The sequence below is a fragment of the Archocentrus centrarchus genome, chromosome 7, assembly GCF_007364275.1.
Source record: "Archocentrus centrarchus isolate MPI-CPG fArcCen1 chromosome 7, fArcCen1, whole genome shotgun sequence".
NCBI classification, from domain to species: Eukaryota; Metazoa; Chordata; class Actinopteri; order Cichliformes; family Cichlidae; genus Archocentrus; species Archocentrus centrarchus.
This window is the reverse complement of record NC_044352.1, coordinates 6,314,070-6,338,389: the sequence shown is the minus strand read 5'-3', so window position 1 is coordinate 6,338,389 and position 24,320 is coordinate 6,314,070. Positions and strand designations below refer to the sequence as shown.

General features: G+C 41.8%; 1 protein-coding gene across 3 annotated transcripts in view; it reads left to right on the top strand.

Moving 5' to 3' along the window:
* agap2 (ArfGAP with GTPase domain, ankyrin repeat and PH domain 2) overlaps window positions 1-22,483 on the top strand; it is a 36,098-nt gene extending 13,615 nt beyond the window's left edge. For 2 of the 3 annotated variants that reach the window (XM_030733344.1, XM_030733343.1), the window contains exons 2-18: window positions 993-1,051; window positions 4,653-4,740; window positions 4,928-5,013; window positions 5,144-5,279; window positions 6,643-6,777; window positions 6,932-7,050; window positions 11,876-12,028; window positions 12,176-12,250; window positions 12,584-12,688; window positions 13,006-13,186; window positions 13,373-13,501; window positions 13,633-13,767; window positions 14,497-14,648; window positions 16,481-16,571; window positions 16,722-16,944; window positions 19,155-19,434; window positions 21,257-22,483. In XM_030733344.1, the coding sequence (XP_030589204.1) occupies window positions 993-1,051; window positions 4,653-4,740; window positions 4,928-5,013; window positions 5,144-5,279; window positions 6,643-6,777; window positions 6,932-7,050; window positions 11,876-12,028; window positions 12,176-12,250; window positions 12,584-12,688; window positions 13,006-13,186; window positions 13,373-13,501; window positions 13,633-13,767; window positions 14,497-14,648; window positions 16,481-16,571; window positions 16,722-16,944; window positions 19,155-19,434; window positions 21,257-21,463 (2,354 nt within the window). In that variant the 3' untranslated portion in view covers window positions 21,464-22,483. Of the gene's footprint in view, window positions 1-992; window positions 1,052-4,652; window positions 4,741-4,927; window positions 5,014-5,143; window positions 5,280-6,642; window positions 6,778-6,931; window positions 7,051-11,875; window positions 12,029-12,175; window positions 12,251-12,583; window positions 12,689-13,005; window positions 13,187-13,372; window positions 13,502-13,632; window positions 13,768-14,158; window positions 14,219-14,496; window positions 14,649-16,480; window positions 16,572-16,721; window positions 16,945-19,154; window positions 19,435-21,256 lie in introns of all 3 variants that reach the window. The other variant, XM_030733342.1, reaches the window with a different exon arrangement.
* Window positions 22,484-24,320: the final 1,837 nt, after the last annotated feature.

Below are 24,320 nucleotides of genomic sequence, written 5' to 3'. Positions count from 1 at the left end.
GCTGCACACCTGCCAATTAAAGCAGGCCCAACCCTAACTTTAATCCAAACTGGTGGCTTATTGTGATGTGATGTTTCAACCAGTACAAGGAACAGAAACCCATGGAAGCAGAGCAAACAGTCTAACAGCGACAAAGGGGAAAGCAGAGATTATGTATCGACAGAAGGCTGATTGTAAAACGAGACATGTGTAACAAAGTCACAAACAAACAATGCAAAGGAGCCAAAAGGGACAAAAGCAGGTAGTAAAACCAAAATGAGACATTTGAGAACCCTGAAACACAAAGGCAGAACCATGGAAGCACAACACAAGTCAGACAGAAATGTTTTAGGGTTTTTAATCTGGCCATAAAGATGCCTTTCAAAGCTGTTAAGTTGTTACAGGAGAGTCCACAGAAACTGGTTTTAGAGGCAATTCATTAGAGGAACTGCAATTTTTTTTTTACCTCTGGATACTGCTGCTTGGTAGAAACCGTGCCAGCTGTCAGTCGAGGCACAGCAAGTCATTTTTACTTTTATTCTATTTTCTGTGTCATACTTCCCTTTATTTCATACACTGTTTGTAGCTGTTTCGCCTCTGCATGTGTCCAAATCATCAGTTCATCACGAGTCAATTATAACAAATATTTAGCCACAGCCTTTTTTTTTTTTTTACTTCAAGCCTTAATAGGTGTCTGACATCTTTTAGTAGCAGCAAACTGAAACAGTAAAGGTGTCCATTACTCAGTACACAGCCGCCCGTCATTCCCAGCACGGAGGAAGCAAAATGGATAAAGAGCGGTGCGGCTCCACCTTGTTGGATCCCCTGTTGTGACTGAAAGGTTATATTCATTAAGGCGACCTGCCAGGCCACACGTGAGGCCAGTCACGCAGCAGCTGTGTGATTTATTGCCCTCCCACAGGCTGTTAAGATGGTTGCCCTTGTTACTGTATATAATCTAAATGATGTGTCACTGCCTCACTGACTGTTTGTCTCTGTCTGTCTCTTTCTAGTATATATTGCCAGCAGCCAGGAGTGGACACTGAGCAGATCCATCCCCGAGCTGAGACTGGTGAGAAAACCCCCATCACTGCCAGAGCACATTAGGAAAAAAGAGGAATTTATTCCAGTAATTCACAGTTATTTAACTGTATCGGAGATGTCCAACCTAAAGCAACATGATACAACTGAACAAACAAACAAACAAAAAAATTTAAGTTCCCAACATCCATCAGATCATCAGTGAACCACTTGAGGCAGAAGCAGAATTTTGGAAAATAAAATATGTCACTTTGGTCTCACAGTTCTATTATAAGATTCTCCTTTGGGCATGTCTGATAGATGAAAATTTCATATAAAGGGGTAGATCCTTGGTGGACCTTACCTCTAACCTTAAACTCTGAGGATGCAGTGAGAAAGGACAAAGATGGAAACAACAATAACAAAAAGCCGGCTTTTAATTAGATCCAGGAATGAGCAAAAGCCAAAAGGAAACAAAGCCAGAATCCAGAGCGAGCACAAGTTTAACCAGAGCGAGATTAATGGGTTAGCGAGCTATGATGAGCTTAAAGCAACGCGTTCCAGTGTCTTTTTACCTGTTAGATCACCATGGTAACTGATGCTGAACACGTCACCTGATGTGGAGCAGGTCATGTTCAGAGTTTCAATTTAAAAATCAGATGAAAAGAGTGCGATATAGATTCTCTGCTGAAGGTATCTGTCTTAACTTATTGAGCCATAACACACCAACACCAGTGACTCAGTACTCAGTGTACTCAGTTGGTAATGTAAAAGAGCTCAGATTATATGTTTCATCAGTTACATTTGTAGGCTATTCATCACCAAAAATATTCAGTCAATAAAATCAATTTTACCATTATCTGATTTCAGTGTCTCCTTCATTGAGCCACGGGACAGTCAGAGCTGAATGCACGGAGTAACCTGTAATATTTAAATGTATCCAGTCTAAACATTCAGTCAAACATTCAAACACCACTATCTGCAGCAGCAGTGTTGCATTTCACTTTCCTATTTTGTCTCCTTCATTATAGATCTCTGTCACCCTTTCCTCTGATAGAGTCTCTGTTGGAGTAGGTGGTGCTCATTTGTCAGTTTTAGAATTTGTCAAGCCAAAGAAAGAACAAAGCCTGGCTATATTTAACTCTCTTGTAGTACTCAGTGCAGGGAAGACAAAGAAAAGAAGTAAAAGCAGAGGTGGCTCACGCTGAAAAGCAGTTACCAAAATAAAACAGGAAGTGGAAACCAAGAAGGGGAAGGCACAAGCACATAGACAAGATGGAGGGAGGCGACACCAGGAACATTAGAAACTCAAACATCAAAGGATGTCAAAGAAATCAAAAACAGGAACCAAACTTACTTTAGACCATGAAAAATAGGCCACCAGAAATCTGCTGGATATTAAGAGGTTAAAAAAGTAAAGATCATCGTTTCTATCTTTAATTCTGCAATTGTAGAAAATGCAGTTGGCGCTTGGATATGTTCTTTAAGCCCTGAGTTCTGTCTTCAGGTATTACTTTCCAAACCAGGGAGGGCCTTTGTGAAACAGCAGAGAAAGTATTCAGATCGTTAAATTAGGTAAAGGCACTGATGTTGCACTTTAATGATGCTAAATTACAGTTAAAAGTCCTGCATCCAAACTGTTCTGTGACCACAGCCAAGTAGTGAAAGTACTCAGTGCAGTTAAAAATCCCTCTGACTGATACATATTTTTTTTAAACTGATGAATTCATGTTTAAACAGTAGTTTACTGTTTTGCTAATTTTAACTCCTAACATAATCGCGGCTTTCATAATGGATGCGGACGCTCATTATTTTCTCATTTGAGTTGCAAATTTTCAGACAATGGTGTGAAAGTCTCCTCGCAGTTTCCCACAGCCCAATGTGAACAAACTGAAGCTCTTAAAATAATGAAAAGGAAAAGCAGCAAATCCTCACAGCAGAAAAGCTCAAATCATAAAAAAGAAATTAGGGTATTTTAGCAATAAAATAAGTACGTGATTGTCAAAATAGCTGCTAATGCATTTTTCTGGTTGTCTGTTTGCTACAGTATATATTGATAGCCCTTGGTAACTTGCATGCAAACTTTTTATTTTGTTTAACTTGTGAATGTAATTAAGTAGAAATGGCAATAAAATACCTGAATACCACGTCCTCCCAGAGGCATGTCTTTGCCATCCAGCAGTCATCTTGGCGACGCCTCAGGGCAGTTATTTCTAAAGCTCCTATCTAAATGAATGAGTAAAGATCCATAACCTCCATTTAAGTGGTTGCCAAAGCCATAAACACTGCATGTACAGGATCACCAGCCAAGAAGCTTGGAAAACTTGCCCTGAGAGGTTAACTAAAGAGAAAAATGATGAGTACACTAACCTAGATCTTTACCACCACGAGTAGAGCGATATTAGGTTCACCACCACACAGCTGCTGTGAATCTTTACTCCAAGCATGGATCAGTACAAAACAAAGCAGTCTCACTATAGTTTGTGATATAGTTATGACCCCTGATTCATGTTTCTGGACACAAAATTTACTGTCTTTTCCTGTTCCAGAAAATAAATGTCCCACCTTTATTTTCACTGTCCCTAAACACAGCATTTTATCTGTCCACTCCCATATGAACTGACTTGGATCCATGTACACAAAATTCCTGTTTTCAAAGGGTGAAAAATGTGCATTTGGAGGCCAGAGAGGCTGGCGATAGAGCGACTTATTTCCCTGCTGACACCAGAGACACAAGTTTGCCAGATATTTACTTTACCTGGTCAAGTTTAGGCATTAAACCAACTGGGCTCGCTTTAAAAAAGATTCTTATTTACGTTAAAATACAACGGTTGGCACGTCTTTGCTCTGGTTTCTTGGTCATACACGTCATGGAAAAAAACGTGACAATTTGTGTCCACAAACACACAGAGTTTTCTTTTGTGACCACTTCACATTTTGCTATGAGACTTGGTCAGGTGAGCACAGATGTTCCACCCACCTGCCGTCCAAACCTCCTGTTTGTGAGGGGCAGCCAATCAGGAGAAAGTTGGCTTGAAGCAGTTGAACAGGCGAGGGCAACGAAGGGAGAAAAAAAATAAAGTGAAATGTGGATGAATGAATATGATTTCTGAAATGATTGTGACTTCATCGATCCCACCGCGCTGGTCTCTGTTTCACTGAAATTCAGTCAGATCAGTTTCTGTTGTCAGGTATTGACAGGTTGTTTCAGACAGAGGATGAACTGAGGTGCTGCACTGAGGCCCTGTGCAAAGCTGCTCTAGTGAAGTCCAAGAATAAAAATATGAAGCTAAAAATGATTATCATAGCTTCCCTATTTTTAAGCATGGGACTTTACTGTATTGAATTCTAATTAAGCAGTTTTATAACATATCACTGTCAGAACGATCTTCCGTCACTGACTGCTGCACATTGTCATACATGGATGAAGAAGCAGTGGAGCAGTCTAAAGGCTGAAAATGCAGATTCAATAAGAGACCGTCTGAGCTGTCTAAAAGGAACTAATGCTTATCCAATGGAGGAACTGAAAGTCTGTGTCTGATGTGTTTTAATTTAGTCTGAGAGTTATATTTAATGCCTTGTGCCGTGAATGTGCATGCAGGCTGACCCTGAAACAACTTGTGGGTGCTATATTTACTCCCTCCTTCTCTCAGGGCATCCTGGGAAGTCTGAAAAGTGGCAAGTCGGCGCTGGTAAACAAATACATCACAGGCAGTTACTCTGCAATCGAGAAGCCTGACGGTAAGACGCAAACAAATAATGTTTAAAAAGCAGCTTGTTGTGTGCAAACGTTTTGTATATGATTAGGTTTCACCTGTTCAGAGAGACGTTTGAGGATATTTTGTGCAGCCTGGTGCACGATATGGCTTCATCTTCGGTGTGTCACTCTGCTGAATAACTTGTCTGCCGCTGTCATTGTTCCTGACAGGTGCCCGGTATAAAAAGGAAGTGCTGGTGGACGGTCAGAGTCATTTATTATTGATCCGAGAGGAGGCTGGAGCACCTGATGCGCAGGTGCTTCTTTCTGCCTTTGTGTATTTATTTGTGTCTGTATGTGTGTGATAAACATGTAACCCTGCACATTTCATCATCCATCAGTGCGCAGAAAGATAACATCTCTCCATCTATGCTTTTCCTCCTGCAGTTCAGCAGCTGGGTTGATGCAGTGATCCTGGTCTTCAGTCTGGAAAATGAGGCCAGTTTCCAGGAGCTCTACCAGATCTACAGCCAGCTTAGCGCCTTCCGCTCAGACATCCCAGTCATAGTGGTCGGCACCCAAGGTAAGCACACAAAACAGCCATGTACCTCTACATGTTAGGAGCCCAAACCTTTCTTAATAGTCAAGTTTAAAAAAAAAAAAAAGTTTACCTCTTGCCTTTAGATATGAATGAACCCCAAAAACTTGACTTGTCTCATGATATCAGTTTTTAGTTATCTTAAGTTCAACTATTTAGTTGTTAGCCACTTTGTTAGGTACACCTGCGCAATTGCTTTTTAATGTACATATTTAATCAGCCAATCACATGAAAGCAACAAGGAGCATTTAGACATGCAGACCTGTTCAAGATGCTTGGCTGAAGTTCATCAGAATGGGGAAGAAAGGAGGTTATGTGTCTTTGAACGTGGTGTGGTTGCTGGTCCTGAACAGGCTCTAGTGGGATTTTCACATGCAACCAGTGAGCAGTGGTTCTCTGGGTGAAAAGGCCCTGTTGATGCTAGAGGTCGGAGGAAAATGGCTGGGCTGCTTCATGCAGGAAGGCTGTAGTAACTCAGATAAACACTGGTTATGACCAAAGTCAAACCTTGAAACAGATGGGCTGCAGCAGCAGAGACCACACTCCTGTCAGCTAAGAACAGGAAACTGAGGCTACAATTTACACGGGCTCACTAAAATTGGAGAGTAGAAAAATGTTTCCTGGTCTGATGAGTCTCAATTTCAGCTGCAACATTCAGATGGTAGGGTCAGAATTTGGCGTAAACATGAAAGCATGGATCCATCCTGCCTTGTATCAGTGGTTCAGGATGCTGGTGGTGGTGTAACGGTGTGGGAGATAATTTCTTGCCATATTTTTGTCCCCTTAGTACCATTTGAGTCTCATTTAAACACCACAGCCTGCCTGAGTATTGCTGCTGATCACGTCCATCCCTTTATGATCACAGCGTACCCATCTTCTAATCGCTGCTTGCCGCAGGATAACATGCCATGCCACAAAGCTCAGATCATCTCCCACTGGTTTCTCGAACATGACAGTGAGTTCACTGCACTCAAATGGCCTGCACAGTCACCAGATCTCAATCCAGCAGAGCACCTTTGGGCTGTGGTGGAACGGGAGATTCACGTCACGGTTGTGCAGCCATCAAATCTGCAGCAACCGTGTGATGATATCATGTCAATGTGGACCAGAATCACTGAGGAATGTTTCCAGCACCTTTTTGAATCTATACCCTGAAGAATTAAGGAAGTTCTGGTGACAGAAGGGGGTCCAACCTGATACTAGCAAGGTGTCCAGTGAGGTATATTCCTGCTAATGGGTTCCTAACACCCACAAAAAAAAAATAGGAGTCTTACAGGACAAGCTGATGCTATTAACATCTTTATATTTACAGTTTTTTTTTTTTCATTTCTCTTGTTTGTTTGTTTAGATAAAATCAGCAGCACCAACCCTCGCGTGATTGAAGATCAGAGAGCCAGACAGCTGTGTATCGATGTGCGTCATTCCCTCTTTTACGAGACCTGCGCCACCTACGGGTTCAACGTTGACCGAGTGTTTTCAGAGGGTGAGCTGACTCACATTTTATTGGTGCTATCAGTACACACAAAATAACAGGCTTAAGGATGTGATTCACAAAGAGGACAAAAAAAAACCAAAACCCTACTATTTACACGCTGATGTTTGAAACAGACTCAAAAATTTAACTGTTTGTTTTTCAGCTGCCCAGAAAATTATAGCTCAAAAGAAGCAGGCGGCACTGCAGGCCTGCAAATCTCTGCCTAATTCACCCAGTCACTCCGGAGGCTCCACACCCGGATCGGCGTCCTTCCCCGGACAGGTAACATGTCCTAACAGCTGCAGGTCCTGTGTTGTTGTGATCGGTAAACTTTGTACAGCACACATTTTTAATAAGCCGTGGCAGGAAAGTGTTAGACAAAATGAAACTGGTTGAAAAGCTGAACAGATCCGCTTTACATTTACAGAGTGGTAGAAGATCTTATCTCACCACAGGCAGCTTCTCATAAACATGCTCAGAGGCTATTTGGGGATAATTCTCTTTTGAAATAAAATTTCTACATGTTTAACATTACATTGCACAACTATGTGACACATTTTTCGGCTGACTAAACAAATCGCACTTTAACAGGTTAGTTTTACACAGAGTTTTACTGTTTCTTTTCCATCCAGCGATGACCTAACCACTGCTTAAAAAAGTCCTGCTTTTGCAGCCTCAAGTTGAATGTTTTTGCCATCGCAGGGCAGCAACTTCTCAATCCCAGTGTGGCCAGGCTTTAAAGCATATCCTGCATCTACTGCAAAATTAATTAATTTTTATATTAAATAAGCCTTGAAACTAGCGAATGAGCTCATAAACCCATCAGGAAAATGTTTTCTGAGCAGTAGGGCTGTTTTCCCAGACTTCTATACAGTCTGACTCCTTTTTGCAACAAGAGGAGTCGCCCCCTACTGACCATTAAGAAGAATGTAGGTTTAGGCAAAGTCCACATTGGCTTCTTTTTTCAGACCTGGAAGCTACCGCCAGCTTTTATGTACAGTCTGTGGCTGATGTGCACTTGTTGTACAGACTCAAAGAAGACTAAACAACTACACTCTGATTTTAGCAGGGCAAAACAATCCAGTGTTATTGGGTTTGTACATACAGAAAAGTTTTATCAGCTCTCCTTCAACAAAATACACGATTCCTTATTGCCTTTTTTTTGCACAATTTTAGTGCAACAGTTTAATTATCTAATTATTTATAATTAGGTGTTTCTGTGTATTAATGAACCAACTGGAAGCAGTGCTGTAATTTTGTTGTGTTTTGCTGTTGTGGGACCAAAAATAGGAAGTGGTACACTTCCTATTTTTGTTGATTTGTGAAACATTCACAAACCAACAATTTAAAGATTGAAATTGGAAGTGGTAACTTTTTTCACCTTAGGATTTCCTGTCAGCCTGGCCCCATATCCTAACAATAACATTTTCTATATTATCATCTTTTTTTAATCACACACATTATGTGAACCTAGTACTATATTCATACTTTACTGTGCTTTAAGGCAAAGTACATAATGTCAAATGTATTTTGACTAACATTCAATAATAAAATTATTTTCTTTTATTATTCCAGAATAAATATAAATAAGCTCACGTTTCACCTCTGTCAGAGTGGTGATTTCATACCTGAGATATCTTCTTCTAAAGTATTTATTAAAAAAAAATACAATGAAACAGAAAGTCGGGGGAAAAACAGATAACCACATAATCTATTACCATCTATTAACAACACAAAAACAATGTGGAAAAATATGCCATCCAAAACATTGACCCCAGTGATCTGTGACCTGCGATGCTTGTTCTCCTCAGACCTAATAATGTGGATGTTGTCCTTCTTTCAGTTGGAAACTGAAAGAAGGACAAAAGGACACCAAGTAAAATTAGTCAAAATTTGGAGTTAGCTGAATAAGCTGAATCTTCCTTTCAGATAGAAAGATATGTAGATATTAGATAAATCCAGTGGATTTAATAGTACAATATATCCCTCTGAAAAGAAGAAGTAGAAGTATGAAGTATCTCAAGAAATCCCATAAAATTTTACATTAAATTACAATACTTGAAGTATTGCATTTGCTTGCTTTCCACCACATATTCAGTCAAATATTTCCAAATACAGGCAATTATTATTTTGTTTGGTCCTCATTCCTGACGACATCCTCTTAAAACTCACCCCACAGAAACAAAAAGTGAAGCGAGTTGAGCACATTTTAAGAAATGCATTAAAATCAACTGCAGAGCAGTGAATATGATTACAGTCAGGTGTGAAATCTCCTCAGTAGTTATTAGTCAGCCGTTTGAGTAAACACAATCTTCTCACAGTCTAGACAGATATTACATAAGACCCGATAAATATAGGACACCGATGAAAGTGTTCTGCTGTTGCTATGCTGATGCTTTCTTCAAAGTTATCTTTCAGAGTTTTAACAGCAGCGGTCCTGCTGTTCTTCTAATACCAGCTAATCAGATTGTTTTAAGCTGTGCTAGCAGAAAGACTCTGGGGATGTAAGCGAGCAGCGAACGCTGGCTTTGGCAAACTGAACACATTTCAACAACTACCAGACACATTACAAGGAAATTTAGTACACTTATTTATTGGCTTACTTACTGGGTATTCTCTAGAGCCACTTTCTAGTGGACATTAAAGGAAATGCTGTTTTTAGCACTTCTACGCTGGCTTCATGTTTCCTCAGAGAGGGTCCTCCTCTGGAGATCTGCATCATAACCACGTTGCTGTTTTTTGGGAATCAGCCATGTCCTTTATCCTCTTCTTCTTCTTTATATCAGTGAATTAATGCATCTCTGTCCTTGGTGTGAATATGTTAATGATAACCTGCAGAAACAATGACACTTGAACAGTTTCAGCTTATGCTAAGTCAGTGAATGTGCTGCGTGAGCAGGTGGAAATGAGCATTAAGCTAAACTGTGCCAAACTACAACTTCGCAGTGGCCAGCACAAATCTAGACTCTGTATATACACTCAGGTGACAATTTATTAGTCAAGTCAAGTCAAGTCAAGTTTATTTATAAAGCACATTTAAAACAACGACGTTGACCAAAGTGCTGTACAAGATCTGTAACCCCAAGGACTATACTAAATAAAAATAAAAATATATAAATAAATAAATAAAATAATAAAATAAAAATAAATAAATAAAAACATTAAGAACAATAAATAACATAAGAAAATTAAAAATTAAAACGTTTAAAACAAGTACCATAAATATTAGGCACAGTACTGTTTCTAAAACTGTACTCTAATGAATTCCCCCAGTTTCTATTGTGCTGCCCAATAAGAGGTTGACTTTGTATACCTATGTATCATTGTAATCATAAGAAAATTAAGTATATTTTTTATGAAAACTAGTTTCAAAAACTTAAGCCAGCTTAAGCAGTGGTGGAAGGTAACCAAATACATTTACTCAAGTACGTAAGTCTAAATGTAGGATATTTATTTTCTTTTCCTGATATTCAGAGGGAAATATCGTGAATACAGATGGACCAAAGCAGCAACACAGAGAAACTCTGCTACGACTGGTACTACTACTCAAGACATGAACCAAAACAGAAGATTAGAAAACTGAAACTCATCAGCAGGATAATAAAACCAGGCGGAAACCAAAAATCCACAATATCCCAGTCACTATAAAAATAATGAAACCTAAACTCCAAATATACTGCTCAAAACAATTAAAGGAACACTTTATAATCAGAGTTTAGCATCAAGTCAGTTAAACTTCTGGGATATTGATCTGGTCAGTTAAGCAGCAGAGGGGCTTGTTAATCAGTTTCAGCTGCTTTGGTGTTAATGGAATTAACAACAGGTGCACTAGAGGGGCAACAATGAGACAACCCCCAAAACAGGAATGGTTTTACAGCTGGAGGCCGCTGACATTTTCCCTCCTCTTCTTTTCTGATTGTTTTTTCACTAGTTTTGCATTTGGCTAGGGTCAGTGTCACTACTGGTAGCATGAGGCCATACCTGGACCCTACAGAGGTTGCACAGGTTGTTCAGCTCCTCCAGGATGACACATCAATACGTGCCATTGCTAGAAGGTTTGCTGTGTCTTCCAGCACAGTCTCAAGAGCATGGAGGAGATTCCAGGAGACAGCAGTTAGTCTAGGAGAGCTGGGCAGGGTCATAGAAGATCCTTTACCCATCAGCAGGACCGTTATCTGCTTCTTTGTGCAAGGAGGAACAAGATGAACACTGCCAGAGCTACAAAATGACCTCCAGCAGCCACTGGTGTGAATGTCTCTGATCACCCTGGCTGCTATTAGGTATCAGGATGAAATTCTTGGACCCACTGTCAGGCTGGTGCAGTGGGTCTTGGATTCCTCCTGGTGCACAACAATGCCCGGCCTCATGTGGTGGGAGTATGTAGGCAGTTCCTGTAGGATGAAGGAACTGATACCACTGACTGGCCCCCACCTCTGGGACATTATGTTTCAGCTCTTCTGATGCCACCAAGTTGCACCTCAGACTGTCCAGGGCCTCAGTAATGCCCTGGTCTGGATCTGGGAGGAGATTCCCCCAGGACACCTCTCATTAGGACCATGCCCCAGTGTTGTCAGGCATGCATAGAAACACATGGGGGTCATGCAAACTACTGAGTACCCTTTTGAGTTGCTTCAGTGAAATTTGGTCAAACAGGACTATCCTGCTGCATCATTTTTTCACCTTGAATGGGTGTCTTTGAATTCAGCCCTCTGCAGGGTGATAATTTTCATTTCCATTTCATGTGGCATCCTTTCATTCCTAACACATTACCCAGTCCACATCAATATAGATACCAGCATGATCTTTTCCCATTCACATCTGATGTGTTCCTTTATTTTTTTTTTCGAGCGGCGTATTAACAAAACTCCAAAAGTCTGATTACTTTATCTTTAAAAACATTGCCTGCACTGTCCTCGTCCATCAGTTCCCATCGATCACAGTGATCGACTGAAGAATTCACACTGTCACTCATCATCACCTTTTTATGAATCTGTTTCATCGTTCAACACATCCTCACTTTCTCCATCTCTTCTCATTTCCATTCTCATCTCTGCATCCTGACCTCCTGACCTCCACCGCCACCACCTCCTCCTCCTCCTCCTCTCAGGCCAATAATGGCCCCAGTAGTGGCTACGCCTACTCCCTCCCCTCCACCCCTGTGGTGGGCCACAAAGAGCTGCGAGTTGCACAGGGAGAGGGAGGAGGCAGTGTCAGCGCTCGCTCGCTGAAGAGCATCCCCAGACGGCCCTCGCTCTTCAAGGTCAGTCGCCGCCAACTGCTGGTGTCTCACACCTTTAAGTCTCCTGTCACCTCACTCTCATTTCACTCCATTCAACCCCCTCTGACTCTCTCAGCTGAAATCGTTTCCTCTTTTTTAACATTTTAAATGCTGTTGGATTTGTTGCAGAACCGGGACATGGATAAAAAAGCTGGTGATGCTAAAGGAGATGGGAGCAGTGTGCGGGGCGTTCCAATCAAACAGGTTTGGTTACCATTACAAGCAAAAATAAGCTGAATATCCAGTGAAGGGGGCATTTACATGCTGCAGTTATAACTATAATATGAGCCAATTCCGTTGACAGAAATAAGGTGGGAACAAAAATACATTTGTTATTTATTTCCTCTTACATAAGCAGCACAGAAGTCTGTCGTTTTATCTTTTTCAGCCTTCCTCGAGGGTGTTCTATTTATACAAGTGCTCTCAGCTATTGTTGAACTCTTTCTGGTACACTTTGAAGGGGCGGGCTCTAAATTTAGGCAGATTCAGAGTGTGGTTTGCTGTGAGTGATGTGACCCCAGTTGTTGTTTTTGACAGGGCATCCTGTGGAAGAGGAGTGGGAGCTCTCTGAATAAGGAGTGGAAGAAGAAGTACGTCACCCTGTCCAACAATGGCACGCTGTCTTACCACTCCAGCTCCAGCGTAAGAAAACACCACAACACCGATCAGGGGGAGAAAAGATCTGATGATTTTCACATTTAAAAGGGACCTATTATGCTTTTACATATATTATGCTTTATGTCTACAGTCTCTCGAACAGAAAGAAAGACCCAAATTTTAGTCTACAAAAGTTATATAGTTTGGTATAACTCAGTGCTATTTGAATCATATTTTAATTCGGTTGTTCAAAGTGTGGCCCTTTAAGAAAAGCTGCTGTCCATCCCTGTACTAAATGATGTTTCGCAAAACATTTCAGCTCACTAAGATGATAAAAGCGTGGCCCAATTTGTCCTTTTTAGGACTACACGCAGAATACCCACGGGAAGGAGATCGACCTGCTGCGTGTGACTGTTAAAGTTCCTGGGAAACGTCCTCCAAGAGCGGTAGCACCTGCAGGGCCCTCACCTGTCCCCCCTGGTGCTGTACCCGGAGTCAACGGGCTGAGTAAAGAGCTGGCACCCACTGACGGCACCAGTACAGGTACCTGCATATAAAAGATGGACATAGCCACAGTGACATCATCCATTGGTTTGGTTGTTGCCTTCCCATCTTTTTGATAAACCCACTTATTTTTTAGATAACATTAAAATTATATTTCTTGCCCTGAAAGATCATAAAAATATGGTCCCCTGTGCATAAACTCTTCACTTTCTCTCTCTCTGCCAGTTCCTCAGTTGTGTCCGCCGACCCTCTCTGTCGTTGCCGATGATCGGTCTGGTGGTTTGTCCCCTCAAGGAGGTGAGAGAGGACTTCAGCGCTGCCCCTCCTCATTGTCCACCAAAGCTCAAAGTGTCGGTACGTACCGCGGGGAATGAAACCTTTCGGATGCTGCCGCCGGCTCGGACACTTTGGGTGCAGCTGCAGCTCTGCTCTGACTGAAAACAATTCCATCGTGTATGATTTGTTATCTTTGCACCAAATGTCAGATGCCCTGGAAGCAACGGCCGGTTCGTTTGGTGGAAAAGATCCCAACCAATCGTCTCCCATGAGCGACAGGAAGAAAAACAGGAGGAAGAAGAGCATGAATCAGAAAGGGGATGCAGCCGTCGGGCAAGCCGAAGGTAACATAATATTTTTACTAGGTAATAGTCTTTGCACCAAGTACAACTACAAAATTGACTTTTTTTTGTTTGCTGTATAAATACACAAAAAAAAACCACATATGAGTATGCATTAAGACATTTTACTAGAAATGAAAGTTCTATGTTTTTTGCTCTTATTGAAAAAAGAGAAACAAGATGTTTATTTATTTCCTGCTAAGAAAAACACTTTGCTTCTATTCTGACATTTAACTTTTTAGCTGCACAGCTTTCCGTTTTCTTCCAGTTCTGTCTCCTCTGTGTGGGCAAAGATTAATGAAGGTGTTTGTCTTTCTCTGAATATTTCTTATCTGCCTTTTTCCTAACACTTGCACTCCTCTTTCTCTTCTCTTGCTTATCTCTCGCTCTGCAGCTAAACGCAAAATGTGGAAATTAAAGAGCTTTGGTAGCTTGAGAAACATTAATAAGACAGGTAACAAGTGAGAGTGACGGTGCTGACTCAGCTTGTGCTCTCCGTTTTCCTTCTGTGTGCCTGACATCCATTATCTGCATCCCATTGTTTGTTTGAATTACCTTCAGTGTAATAACCCAACGATTTTTTTTTTTGTCCTCATGTTTAATCTAACCACCGTTTTGTTTTTCATCCGTTTTTCCTCCACTGACTGAAAGCTCAATAGATTAATTCACTGGGTTTGACTTGTACATGCAAATCTCATGTCTCGATTCTCCTGCTTCACCCTCACTTTGCAGAGGAAGAGAACGCCGACTTCATCATAGTGTCCTTTACTGGGCAGACATGGCACTTTGAGGCTCAGAGCCTGGAGGAGAGGGACTCGTGGGTGACAGCAATAGAGAGTCAAATCCTCGCAAGTCTGGGTTCCTGTGAGAGCGGCAGAAACAAGGTAGAAAAAAAAAACCCTGAATGTGGTGAAAGCACATTTTCAAAAGAAGTCAGGAATGGATTCTCAATGTGAACACATTCATTTCAACCAAAGCTGAAACTGATCTGGCTGTGTGAAAACATCATTTCTAGGAGGCAGAAAGAGAAGAATATTGTGCAAAAAATAGAATCTGCAAACTGTTCCCTGCTCTTGAAATATTCCTTTAGATATCTGCATGAAGATCTGACTGACTGATCACAGCAAAACTAAATAGAAAGTGCAGTGTGGGGGGAAAAAAAAGTAATGCCGGGAAGAATGCAGGTCAAACTTTAGAAAAATGTGAGTCAAAATCTGATGGTGCTTAAGTCTGTGCTGTCATCACTCCCAGTCATATCTAATCAAATCACACCCACACAGTCTCTAACCTCTTTTCCATGAGAGAAGACACATTTTTGAGGGATCCTGCATATTTGCAACCCAAAAAGACTGGTGTTGGGCACAAATTGGAAACCACTAAGGGGGTTACCAGAAAAATTTCCCCAGTGATTCACTGATCCAGCCCACAGGTGCACCACGATTTCCCTGTAAATTACTCCAACTTTCCTGGTTCCTGAAAGGCAGTAAGGCAGAACTGGGAATGAATCTGCACCACATCAATGGAAAAAGGTTTCTCAGGAGGAGGTAAAAGTTGAAAATCCAAATCTTTATTGCCAGGCTTGAATTCATACAGCGGAGCTCTGTCATCATAGCAAATATTAGCAGCAAGAGGCCAGGAAAGGCAAAATCCAAATAAATCAGGCTAAAAGTATTTCATAAAAAAAAAAAAGAAAAACCAAGTTACTCTGAGATTACATAGTGTCTGGATTACTTCATTGTGCATAGTAATCTTAGTAATTGGAGGAATCTTCCAATGATCAAAGAGAAGAAGAAAAGTATATAATCTAAGGAGACTGACTGGATAAAGGTGGTCCACCAAATAGTAGGGGAAAAAACAAAGACAAGAAGCAGGAAAAAAATGAATGATTTGAACAGATGTCATCAATGAAACAAAAACATGACCTCAAAAAAAAAAAAAAAAAAAAAATCGAAGGATTTCACACACTTTCACATACACCAAGTCAGCATGTTGTGTTATTAAAGTTCAAGTATGCCCATAAACTTTATGAAAAAGATCAACACATCTTCCAGGTCTGAAAAGATAAGCCAATGTGGAAGTAACTTAAACTGCATTATTTCTAACAACCAGCAGGGGGCGACTCCTGTGGTTGCTGTTGTATAGAAGATTATGGCAAAGTGACCTTCTTGCTCCCTTGATCTATGACCTCAGTAAACACTTTTTCTGATGACTTTATGGGCTCAGTCGACAGCTTCAAGTTTTACTGAACACAATAAAATGTTTATTTGGTAAATTATGATCTCCATTAGAGGGAATTAGACTATAAATTGGGATATAATTAAGGTAAGGTTAATTAATTTACCTGAAAAATAGTTCAATATAAAATTTATGTGTTTTGCATTCTTACATGCCATGTGGTTTCATAATCTACACACATGATTCAATATCACATGTTACAGATTGCTATTCTCACATAGCAGAGGTAAATGGATTAGTTCTTATATAGCGCTTTTCTACTCTAGCTGAGCACTCAGTGCTTTATACATCATGTTTGCATTTACATGTTCATACAAGCACTGTTTTCTATTTCAAAGTGCTTTCTATCTAACATTCACATACATTCATACTCCAACAGTTGCATCGGAGAGCAACTTGGGGTTCAGTCACAGTCACTTGTTTATGAAACAGAAGCACTTGTGTGGATATAAATAAATGATGCAAATGTGTATTTGTACAGGCGCGGAGGAGCAGTCAGAGCGAGGCCGTAGCGCTGCAGGCCATCCGAAACGCCAAAGGCAACAGTCAGTGTGTGGACTGTGAAGCACCCAGTGAGTGCCTAAATGTCTTTCACTCCAGCTGCACATTTATTCTGGAGGATAATTTACACCATCCACAGACTGTGGTGGTGCAGTCATTGGCACATGGTTTATTTTGACTCATTAGTCTTGCTAAGCAGTCTCTGTTCTCCCATCCTCCAGATCCCACCTGGGCCAGTCTCAATCTGGGTGCGCTGATCTGCATCGAGTGCTCAGGGATCCACCGAAACCTCGGGACTCACCTGTCCCGTGTGCGCTCGCTGGACCTGGACGACTGGCCAGGAGAGCTAACGCAGGTCCTGGCTGCCATTGGAAACCACATGGCCAACAGCATATGGGAGAGCTGCACCCAGGGACGAACCAAACCCACACCCCATGCAACACGGTGGGTTCAGCCAGATCACAACATTGGAGATTTTGTTGCATGACAACAATGCTGTTTACCTTGCAGACACACAAACCACTGCCTCATAAAGTTTTAAGTTGTATATAAATACTTTTTAAAGATTGTTCTGCCTATAAATAACACATTGTAAAAGAGTTTTAAGCAGATAAAAAAACAGTGTAGAGAAAATGTCATTTTTTTCCCCATAAACTTCCATAACTGGTGAAAACATTGAATAAATATTGGATATCTTACTTTGATAAATTCTAACCATAATAACTGTAATCAATCAATTTTATATAATGTTATATAATTTCATTTTAGTTATAGCTCCATCCATTTTCTTCCACTTATCGGGGGTGGGTTGCAGGGGGCAACTGCCTAAGCAGAGAAACCCAGACCTCCCTCTCCCAAGCCACCTCCTCCAGCTTATCCGTGGGAACACCAAGGCCAGCCAAGACATGTAATCTCTCCAGTGTGTCCTGGGTCTACCCCGGGGCCTCCTCCCGGTAGAACATGTCCAGTGCGAGCTGGAGGACATCACCTGATGATGCCAACAGGACCACAACATCTGCAAGAAGCAGAGTTGAGATTCTGAGGCCTCCAAGGCGGAAGACTTCTGCCACTTGGCTACACCTAGAAATTCTGTCCATAAAAATTATGACCAGAACTGGTGACAAAGGGCAGCCCTGACAGAGTCCAACACAACATGGTCTACTTAGACTCAGTGTCCTCCCTCTGGATGCTGTTGAAGTTCTGCCAGAGGTGGGAGTTGAAGTTCTTGCGGACTGGGGCCTCTAACCCTAACAATACGTTTAGGTGTGCCAGGTCTGTCCAGCATCCTCCTCCACCATCTGATCCAACTCACCACCAGGTGGTGATCAGTTGACAGCTCAGCTCCTCTCTTCACCTAAGTGTCCAGAAGATACAGCCATAGTTCTAATGATACAAATACAAAATTGATCATCAACCTATGACCTAGGCTGTCCTGGTGCCATGTGCACTTACGGACATCCTTGTGTTAGAACATGATGTTCATTATGGACAAACTGTGGTTTGCACAGAAGTCCAAATAACAGAACACCACTCTGGTTCAGATCAGGCAGGCCGTTCCTCCCAGTCACACCCCTCCAGGTCTCACTGTTGTCGCCCAGGTGTAGGTCAACGGAGTCACTGGATGGAGTACCCTCAAGTACCGTCCCAGCGACTCATAAAGCCTGGGTATTCGAAACTGTCATTAGGCATTTAAGCACAAACAACAGTCAGGACCCAATCCCTGGCCTGAAGGTGCAGGTAAACAACCCTCTCGTCCACCAGCAAAAACTCCGATGTACCGGCAGGAAGCCAAGGGGATACAAGAATACCCACCCCAGCCCGCTGTGTGCTGTGAGTCCAGCCCCTCTCCAGGAGACTGGTTCCAGAGCCCAGGCTGTGTGCTAAGGTTAGCCTGACTATATCTAGGCTCCTTCCCCACCAGAGAGGTGATGTTCCATGTCCCATTTGCCAGCATTGTTAGCCAGGGATCAGTTCACCAGGGTCTCTGCCCTTGGCCGCTGCCTGACAAACACTGCACCTGACGCCTATGGTGCATCTTGCAGATGGTGGGCCTACAGGAGGGCTGGCCCATGTCTCCTCCTCGGGGATGTGTCCATCTGGGCCCCAATGGGTAAGGCCCAGCCACCAGGCACTCTCCCTCGAGCACCCTCCCCAGGCCTAGCTCCAGGGTGAGACCATAGTAACCCTATTCCAAGCAGGGTAGACTGTTCCCTTGATCTTCCCTTGATGTTTTTGGGTTGTGTGGGTACAGTTACAGAACCTTTTTCCCACTAGCTGTTAGCTGTTAGATATATTTTTATCTGCTCATTTCTACAGTATGTTATAAATCATTTACTCAAAGAGCCAAATATAGAGTCAAAAGTGATGCAGAACAGTTGTTGGTGTTTTCGTGTGCTTGTAGGAAACTTTAAATCACAGACCCAAGAAATAAACTTCAAAAAGGTGGATAAACTTTGAGGCACTGACCGTGACAGCTAAATATCCAATGTTAAAAAAAAATTAACAAATAAAACCCATCATGGAATTTCTCAGAAACTGCAGATTTGTGAGGTTTTAAATGTATGCACAAATCTGATTTGCTTAAACTGCGGTGTTTTTAAGTGTGTCTAATGTTACACATCTGTGTCTGCTTTGTGTTGCTTCTGTTTTACTAGAGAGGAAAGAGAGTCCTGGATTCGTGCCAAGTATGAGCAGCGAGCTTTTGTGGCGCCTCTTGCGCCGGGCTCAGGGACGCAGCTTCCAGAGGACAGTATGCCGGTGTCGCTGCTATCTGCAGTGACTGACAGAGATCTGCCCAAGCTGCTGCTCCTTCTGGCCCACAGCACTAAAGAACAAATCAACGCTCAGCTGGCCGGGTCATCTTCTCCGCCTCGCACGGCTCTGCACGCTGCCTGCCAGCTGGGAGACGTGGTCATGACCCAGCTGCTCATCTGGGTAGGTGTTTTCTTTGTGTTCACACTCATTCGTATCAGTTTCATATTTCCTCAGGCCCAATAAAGAGTGTAGAACAGCACAATGAGTTAATTAGTCCTTTCAGAGAAATAGGAAGTGGCCAAAATTTGGCAACTGATCAACTTTTTTTTTTTTTTAATAGAAAGTCCCAAATCAGTGGTTTCCTGCTTCTCCAATGCAAATATTTCAGTTTCACTTGATTTACTCGACATCTTTTATGGTTTTGACTCTTGATCACAGAACAAAGTACCTGTGTCTCCCTTTGTGTTTCTAATTTAGAAACCTCAACTAGAATAAACAGGGGTGGAAAAAACTTCAACAACTGACCAGTAGAAGAATTGTGCCATGAAAACTATTCAACCTGATTACTTTCAAGCTGCCTGTTTTTTTTAGCTGGGGTTTCTGTGCATGTGCACCATGATCTTGTAAATGCTTGGTGATGTTCTCTTCTGCCCTTTTAAAAAATGTAAGCACCAGAGCTGAGCTGCTCATCTGCAGAGATATTTTAAGACTAACTCTGTCCCCTGCACCCTGCCACTCTGTATTGAGTGTTACTCTCTGTGGAGTTACACTGGCAGCTGCCTCACCTTTCTCTGAGGGAATCGGAAACTTTCGGTCAGCATCTGCACCAGTTTATACCCCTATCAGAAGGATGTATTAAGATCACGTCTATCACTTTGGAAAATGTGTCTTTTCAGTTTTATTTAGACACTTAGAACATTTCCAAAATGCATCCCCTTTAGTCTTAAATGGTTTCTTCTTGTTTGTTATTATTAGCATTTATGACAAAATAAAGCAGCTGAATGTGGTTATTGGTGCAGACTCAGTGTTTGAGGGCTTTAAAACCCACTTTCATTTGAGCTGATTCAAAAGAGCACTCAGTGTGCCAGGCCCTCCACAAAACCCACAAACGGAGTCAAAGTCTGTAGTGAGAGGGTGTAGGAACTGTAACTAGGCCAGTAGATATCTGTCTTCAAAGCAATGACCAGACATCAGGCAAAGATAAGATAAGATAGCAACCAAGGAAAGCAAATGCAGGAAATATTGATCACGTTCCAGTAATGTTTGGTAATGAAATCGCATCCTGTGCAAACAGCTAACCCAAAACCTTCAGAAGGAAAAAAATATGTGCATGTAATGACAGCTGGTAACAGTGATGTCAAACCTGCAACTCTATCAAATTTAATGCAAAAGAACTGAAGCTAACTGTCTCAGTGATGTTACCAGCTGGCTTCTTCAGTGAATGTGCTGACTTCAGTAACCTTCAAAAAATGATTACTGACTGTTTTTAAACCACCTGGACTCAGTACTGGAACCTCCACAGTGTCCAGGTGGTATCTGACTATTTCCTGCTATTTAACAAATATGTTTGAACCCTGGAATTATTTTTGGAATAATATTGCCTTCCTAGATTTATTCTGTATTAACCAACATTTGACACACATTCAAAAAATTAGTTCACCAAAAACTAAATGTCGGTGCTGAGATTTGATGACCTCTCACAGATGATGCTGGACTTCAGGGGAGCAAATTTCTGAAGAATCTGCAATAAATCAAATTATGAATATCCTGGTCAGCCTTATTTAGTACCTAAACTTTATATACTGTCTATAAACTGACTGAGCAAAGCAAAAAAAAAACAAAAAAACCTGTCCAATGCTAAAAGAACAGCAGCACCACATCTAATTGAGTCATTTTCCAGCTGCATGCTCCATTTCACTGCAAACCTTTATATCATCTAATCAATATCTAATCTATAAACAGGCTTAAATATCGTGTTCTGTCCTCCATCTCTTCCCTGCAGTATGGAATCGATGTGAAAGCGAAAGATAACCAAGGCCAAACGGCCATGATGCTGGCCACAAAAAAAGGGAGCAAAAGCTGCATCGATATTTTGCTCCAGCACGGCTGCCCCAACGAAACGTCGCCCACCGCTGCCACTCCTGTCCTCAGTCGCCGCTCCAGCACCGCCAGCCTGGGCCGGACCAGCTCGAGGAAACGGGTGTCATAGCGTGGACTGAAAACGCTGCAACAAGAAACCTTTTTAAAGTGTGGAAACGGGCAGAGCCGACCACGGAGAGGGGTGTAGTATAACGAAATGACAGGACTGTATATCAAAGTACAACGGATGAAAAACATTGTTTCTGAAAAACAGAACAACATATCAAACCACTTAAAAAGCAATATTCATTCAATTTGTTGATTGCAGACATATTGCTGAATTACTGTGTTGTTGTTGTTGACCTCATTTCAAAATGACTCAAGTAGACCTGTAGCGGACTGCTTCTGTTTCACTTCCTCCACAAGAAGTGCAATAATCCAGCTACGATGATGAAAAGCAACAAATTTTAGCGCAGATGACTCAACTCAGTGCATCCAGGGGTTATTGCTTTTATTCAGACCTGCTGCGACTGGACCAAAACTGCTAATTTTTTTTTTTTTCCTTGGCTTTCCAAACAAAACATAAACCTACAATATGTCATGCTGTTAGTTGTGTGAGCCTGTCAGTTTGACTGTATAAATTGTTTTCCGGTGACAAATCAGCTGAGATAATTCTGCTTAGACTAGAAAAATGAATGGTTTGGGGTATGACTTATGTCAGTGTTAGGACCACAGGTAAGAGACACGATGTTTTATTCTACTGTAAATGTATCTATACTACATGCTTAATGTTAAACTCTGTAACGAAGACACAACTGAAAAACCAGACTGCATTTTCTAATGATTTCTTACTGGTAGTTTTTGTTTTTCATTGTCTTTCATAATTTCATATTCTCTCACATCATAAAGCAGTAAATGGATGATTTTACATGTAAACATGTGGCTAAAGTTTTATTTGGGATATCGAGAGCGAGTACATGAAGACTGCAACATTATTCACATTCATCTTACTGTTGTGTAGGTCGATCCCATGAGTTTACACTGAAGCAGCTGAAGGTGTTCTTCTGACACTTTGTGGATCATGTGAGTCCCTCATGAAATTAAACAAATGGTTACCAGAATAAAAAAAATAAACTTTTTTTTTAAAAAAATGAGCATTAATACAAGAATTTAATGTGGTTTTTATTGTGGTTGTGTGTGGGTGAGTCTGCTGCACAGCATTTATTTGACCGTTTTTATCCTGCTTGCCCAAAGTTTGGGGTCAGAGATGTTCCACAAATAGACTGTATCTAAAAGATGGAAGAAAAAACACTTCTGGACTCATTTTTAAGCCTCAGTGTTGGTCCCATAAAGAAGTGACCAGATTAGAAAGAGCGATTGGACTGCTAAGTTATCAGGTAAGGCTACCCAAGCTTTGCTGGTAAGCTGCATCTATTAATTGTACAGGTGCTACACACAGAACAGATGAATGCAAATTAGCGTTAAGTAATATAGAAACAAAATAATAGAATTTGGCACAAAAAAACTGGTGGAAAGACTTCTTGGATGTCAGTACTGTTCTGTGGAGTGATGAATTACGCTTCTCTATCTGGCAGCCTCATGGATGAGTGTGGGTTGGTCAATGGCAGGAGAACGGACCTGCCTGACTGCGCTGTGCCAGCTGTGACATTTGGTGGAGATGGGGTAAATCTATGGGGTTGTGTTTCTGGGGCTGGTCTCGGCCCCTTAGTTCCAGTGAAGAAAAATCTTAATGGTTCAGCTTGCCAAGACATTTTGGACATGTCTGTGCTTCCAGCTTTGTGGAAACAGTCCAAAGCTGGATTTATGGACCATGCACAAAGCATGGTCCATAAATCCATGGTTGGATGAGTTTGGTGAGGAAGAACTTGACTGGGCCACACAGAGCCCTGACTTCAACCCCATCAACCACCTTTGGGATAAAGTATAATGGAAATTGTGAGCTAGACCCTCTTATCCAAAATCAGTGTCTGACCTCACAAATGCTCTTCTGGATAGACGGGCAGACACAGTCCAAACTCTTGTAAGAAGGCTTTCCAAAAGAGTGAATGATGTTATGGCCACAGAAGAGGGGTTAACTCCCTATTAATGCCTATGGATATAGAATGGGGGCAGTACGGTGATTAGCACTGTTGCGTCACAGCAAGAAGGCTTGGGTTTGAATCCACCTTGGCCGGTGCCTTTCTGTGAGGTGTTTGCGTGGGTTTTCTCTGGGTACTCCGGTTTCCTCCCACAGTCCAAAGACATGCAGTTACTGGGGTTAGGTTAATTGGGGATTCTAAATTGTCCATAGGTGTGATTGGATGTCTGTCTCTCTGTGTTAGCCCTGCGACAGGCTGGCAACCTCTACAGGATGTGCCCTGTCTCAGCTGGGATCCTGAAAAGGATAAGCAGAAGAGAACGGATGGATGGACTTAAAATGGGATGCCATGAAGGCTTCTGTAGGTGCAATAATATGGGTGGCCCAGTACTTTTATCCATGTAATGCAGGGGTGCCCACACTTTTTCAGCTTGCGAGCTACTAGCAAACTTAGCGTGCTTAAATGCACGTGCATAGGGTGGCACCGGAACGGATGGATGATTGTTTATCATCCATCTTCTACTTCTTTTAATGCCGTGCGATCTACATTTTTTTTCCCCAACTCCACTGGGGGTTCCGTGTGATCTACCTGCACTCCTCTTGCGATCGACCAGTAGATCACGATTGACGTATCGGGCACCCCTGATGTAATGTATATACTCCAAAATCATTTTTTTATACCAGGTTGCTACTGCTATCACCTTCCCTCAGCCAGAACAGTGAAGATGGGTTGTTGATGGGTCTTCCAGCATGACAGTGACCTAAAACATACGGTCAAGGCAACAAAAGCCTCAGCCTTCTCAGCCTTCAAATGATTATCAAGAAAAGTGATTCAAGAATTTGGGAGAGCTTCACAAAGTGGACTGAGGCTGCTGTCAGTGCATCAAGA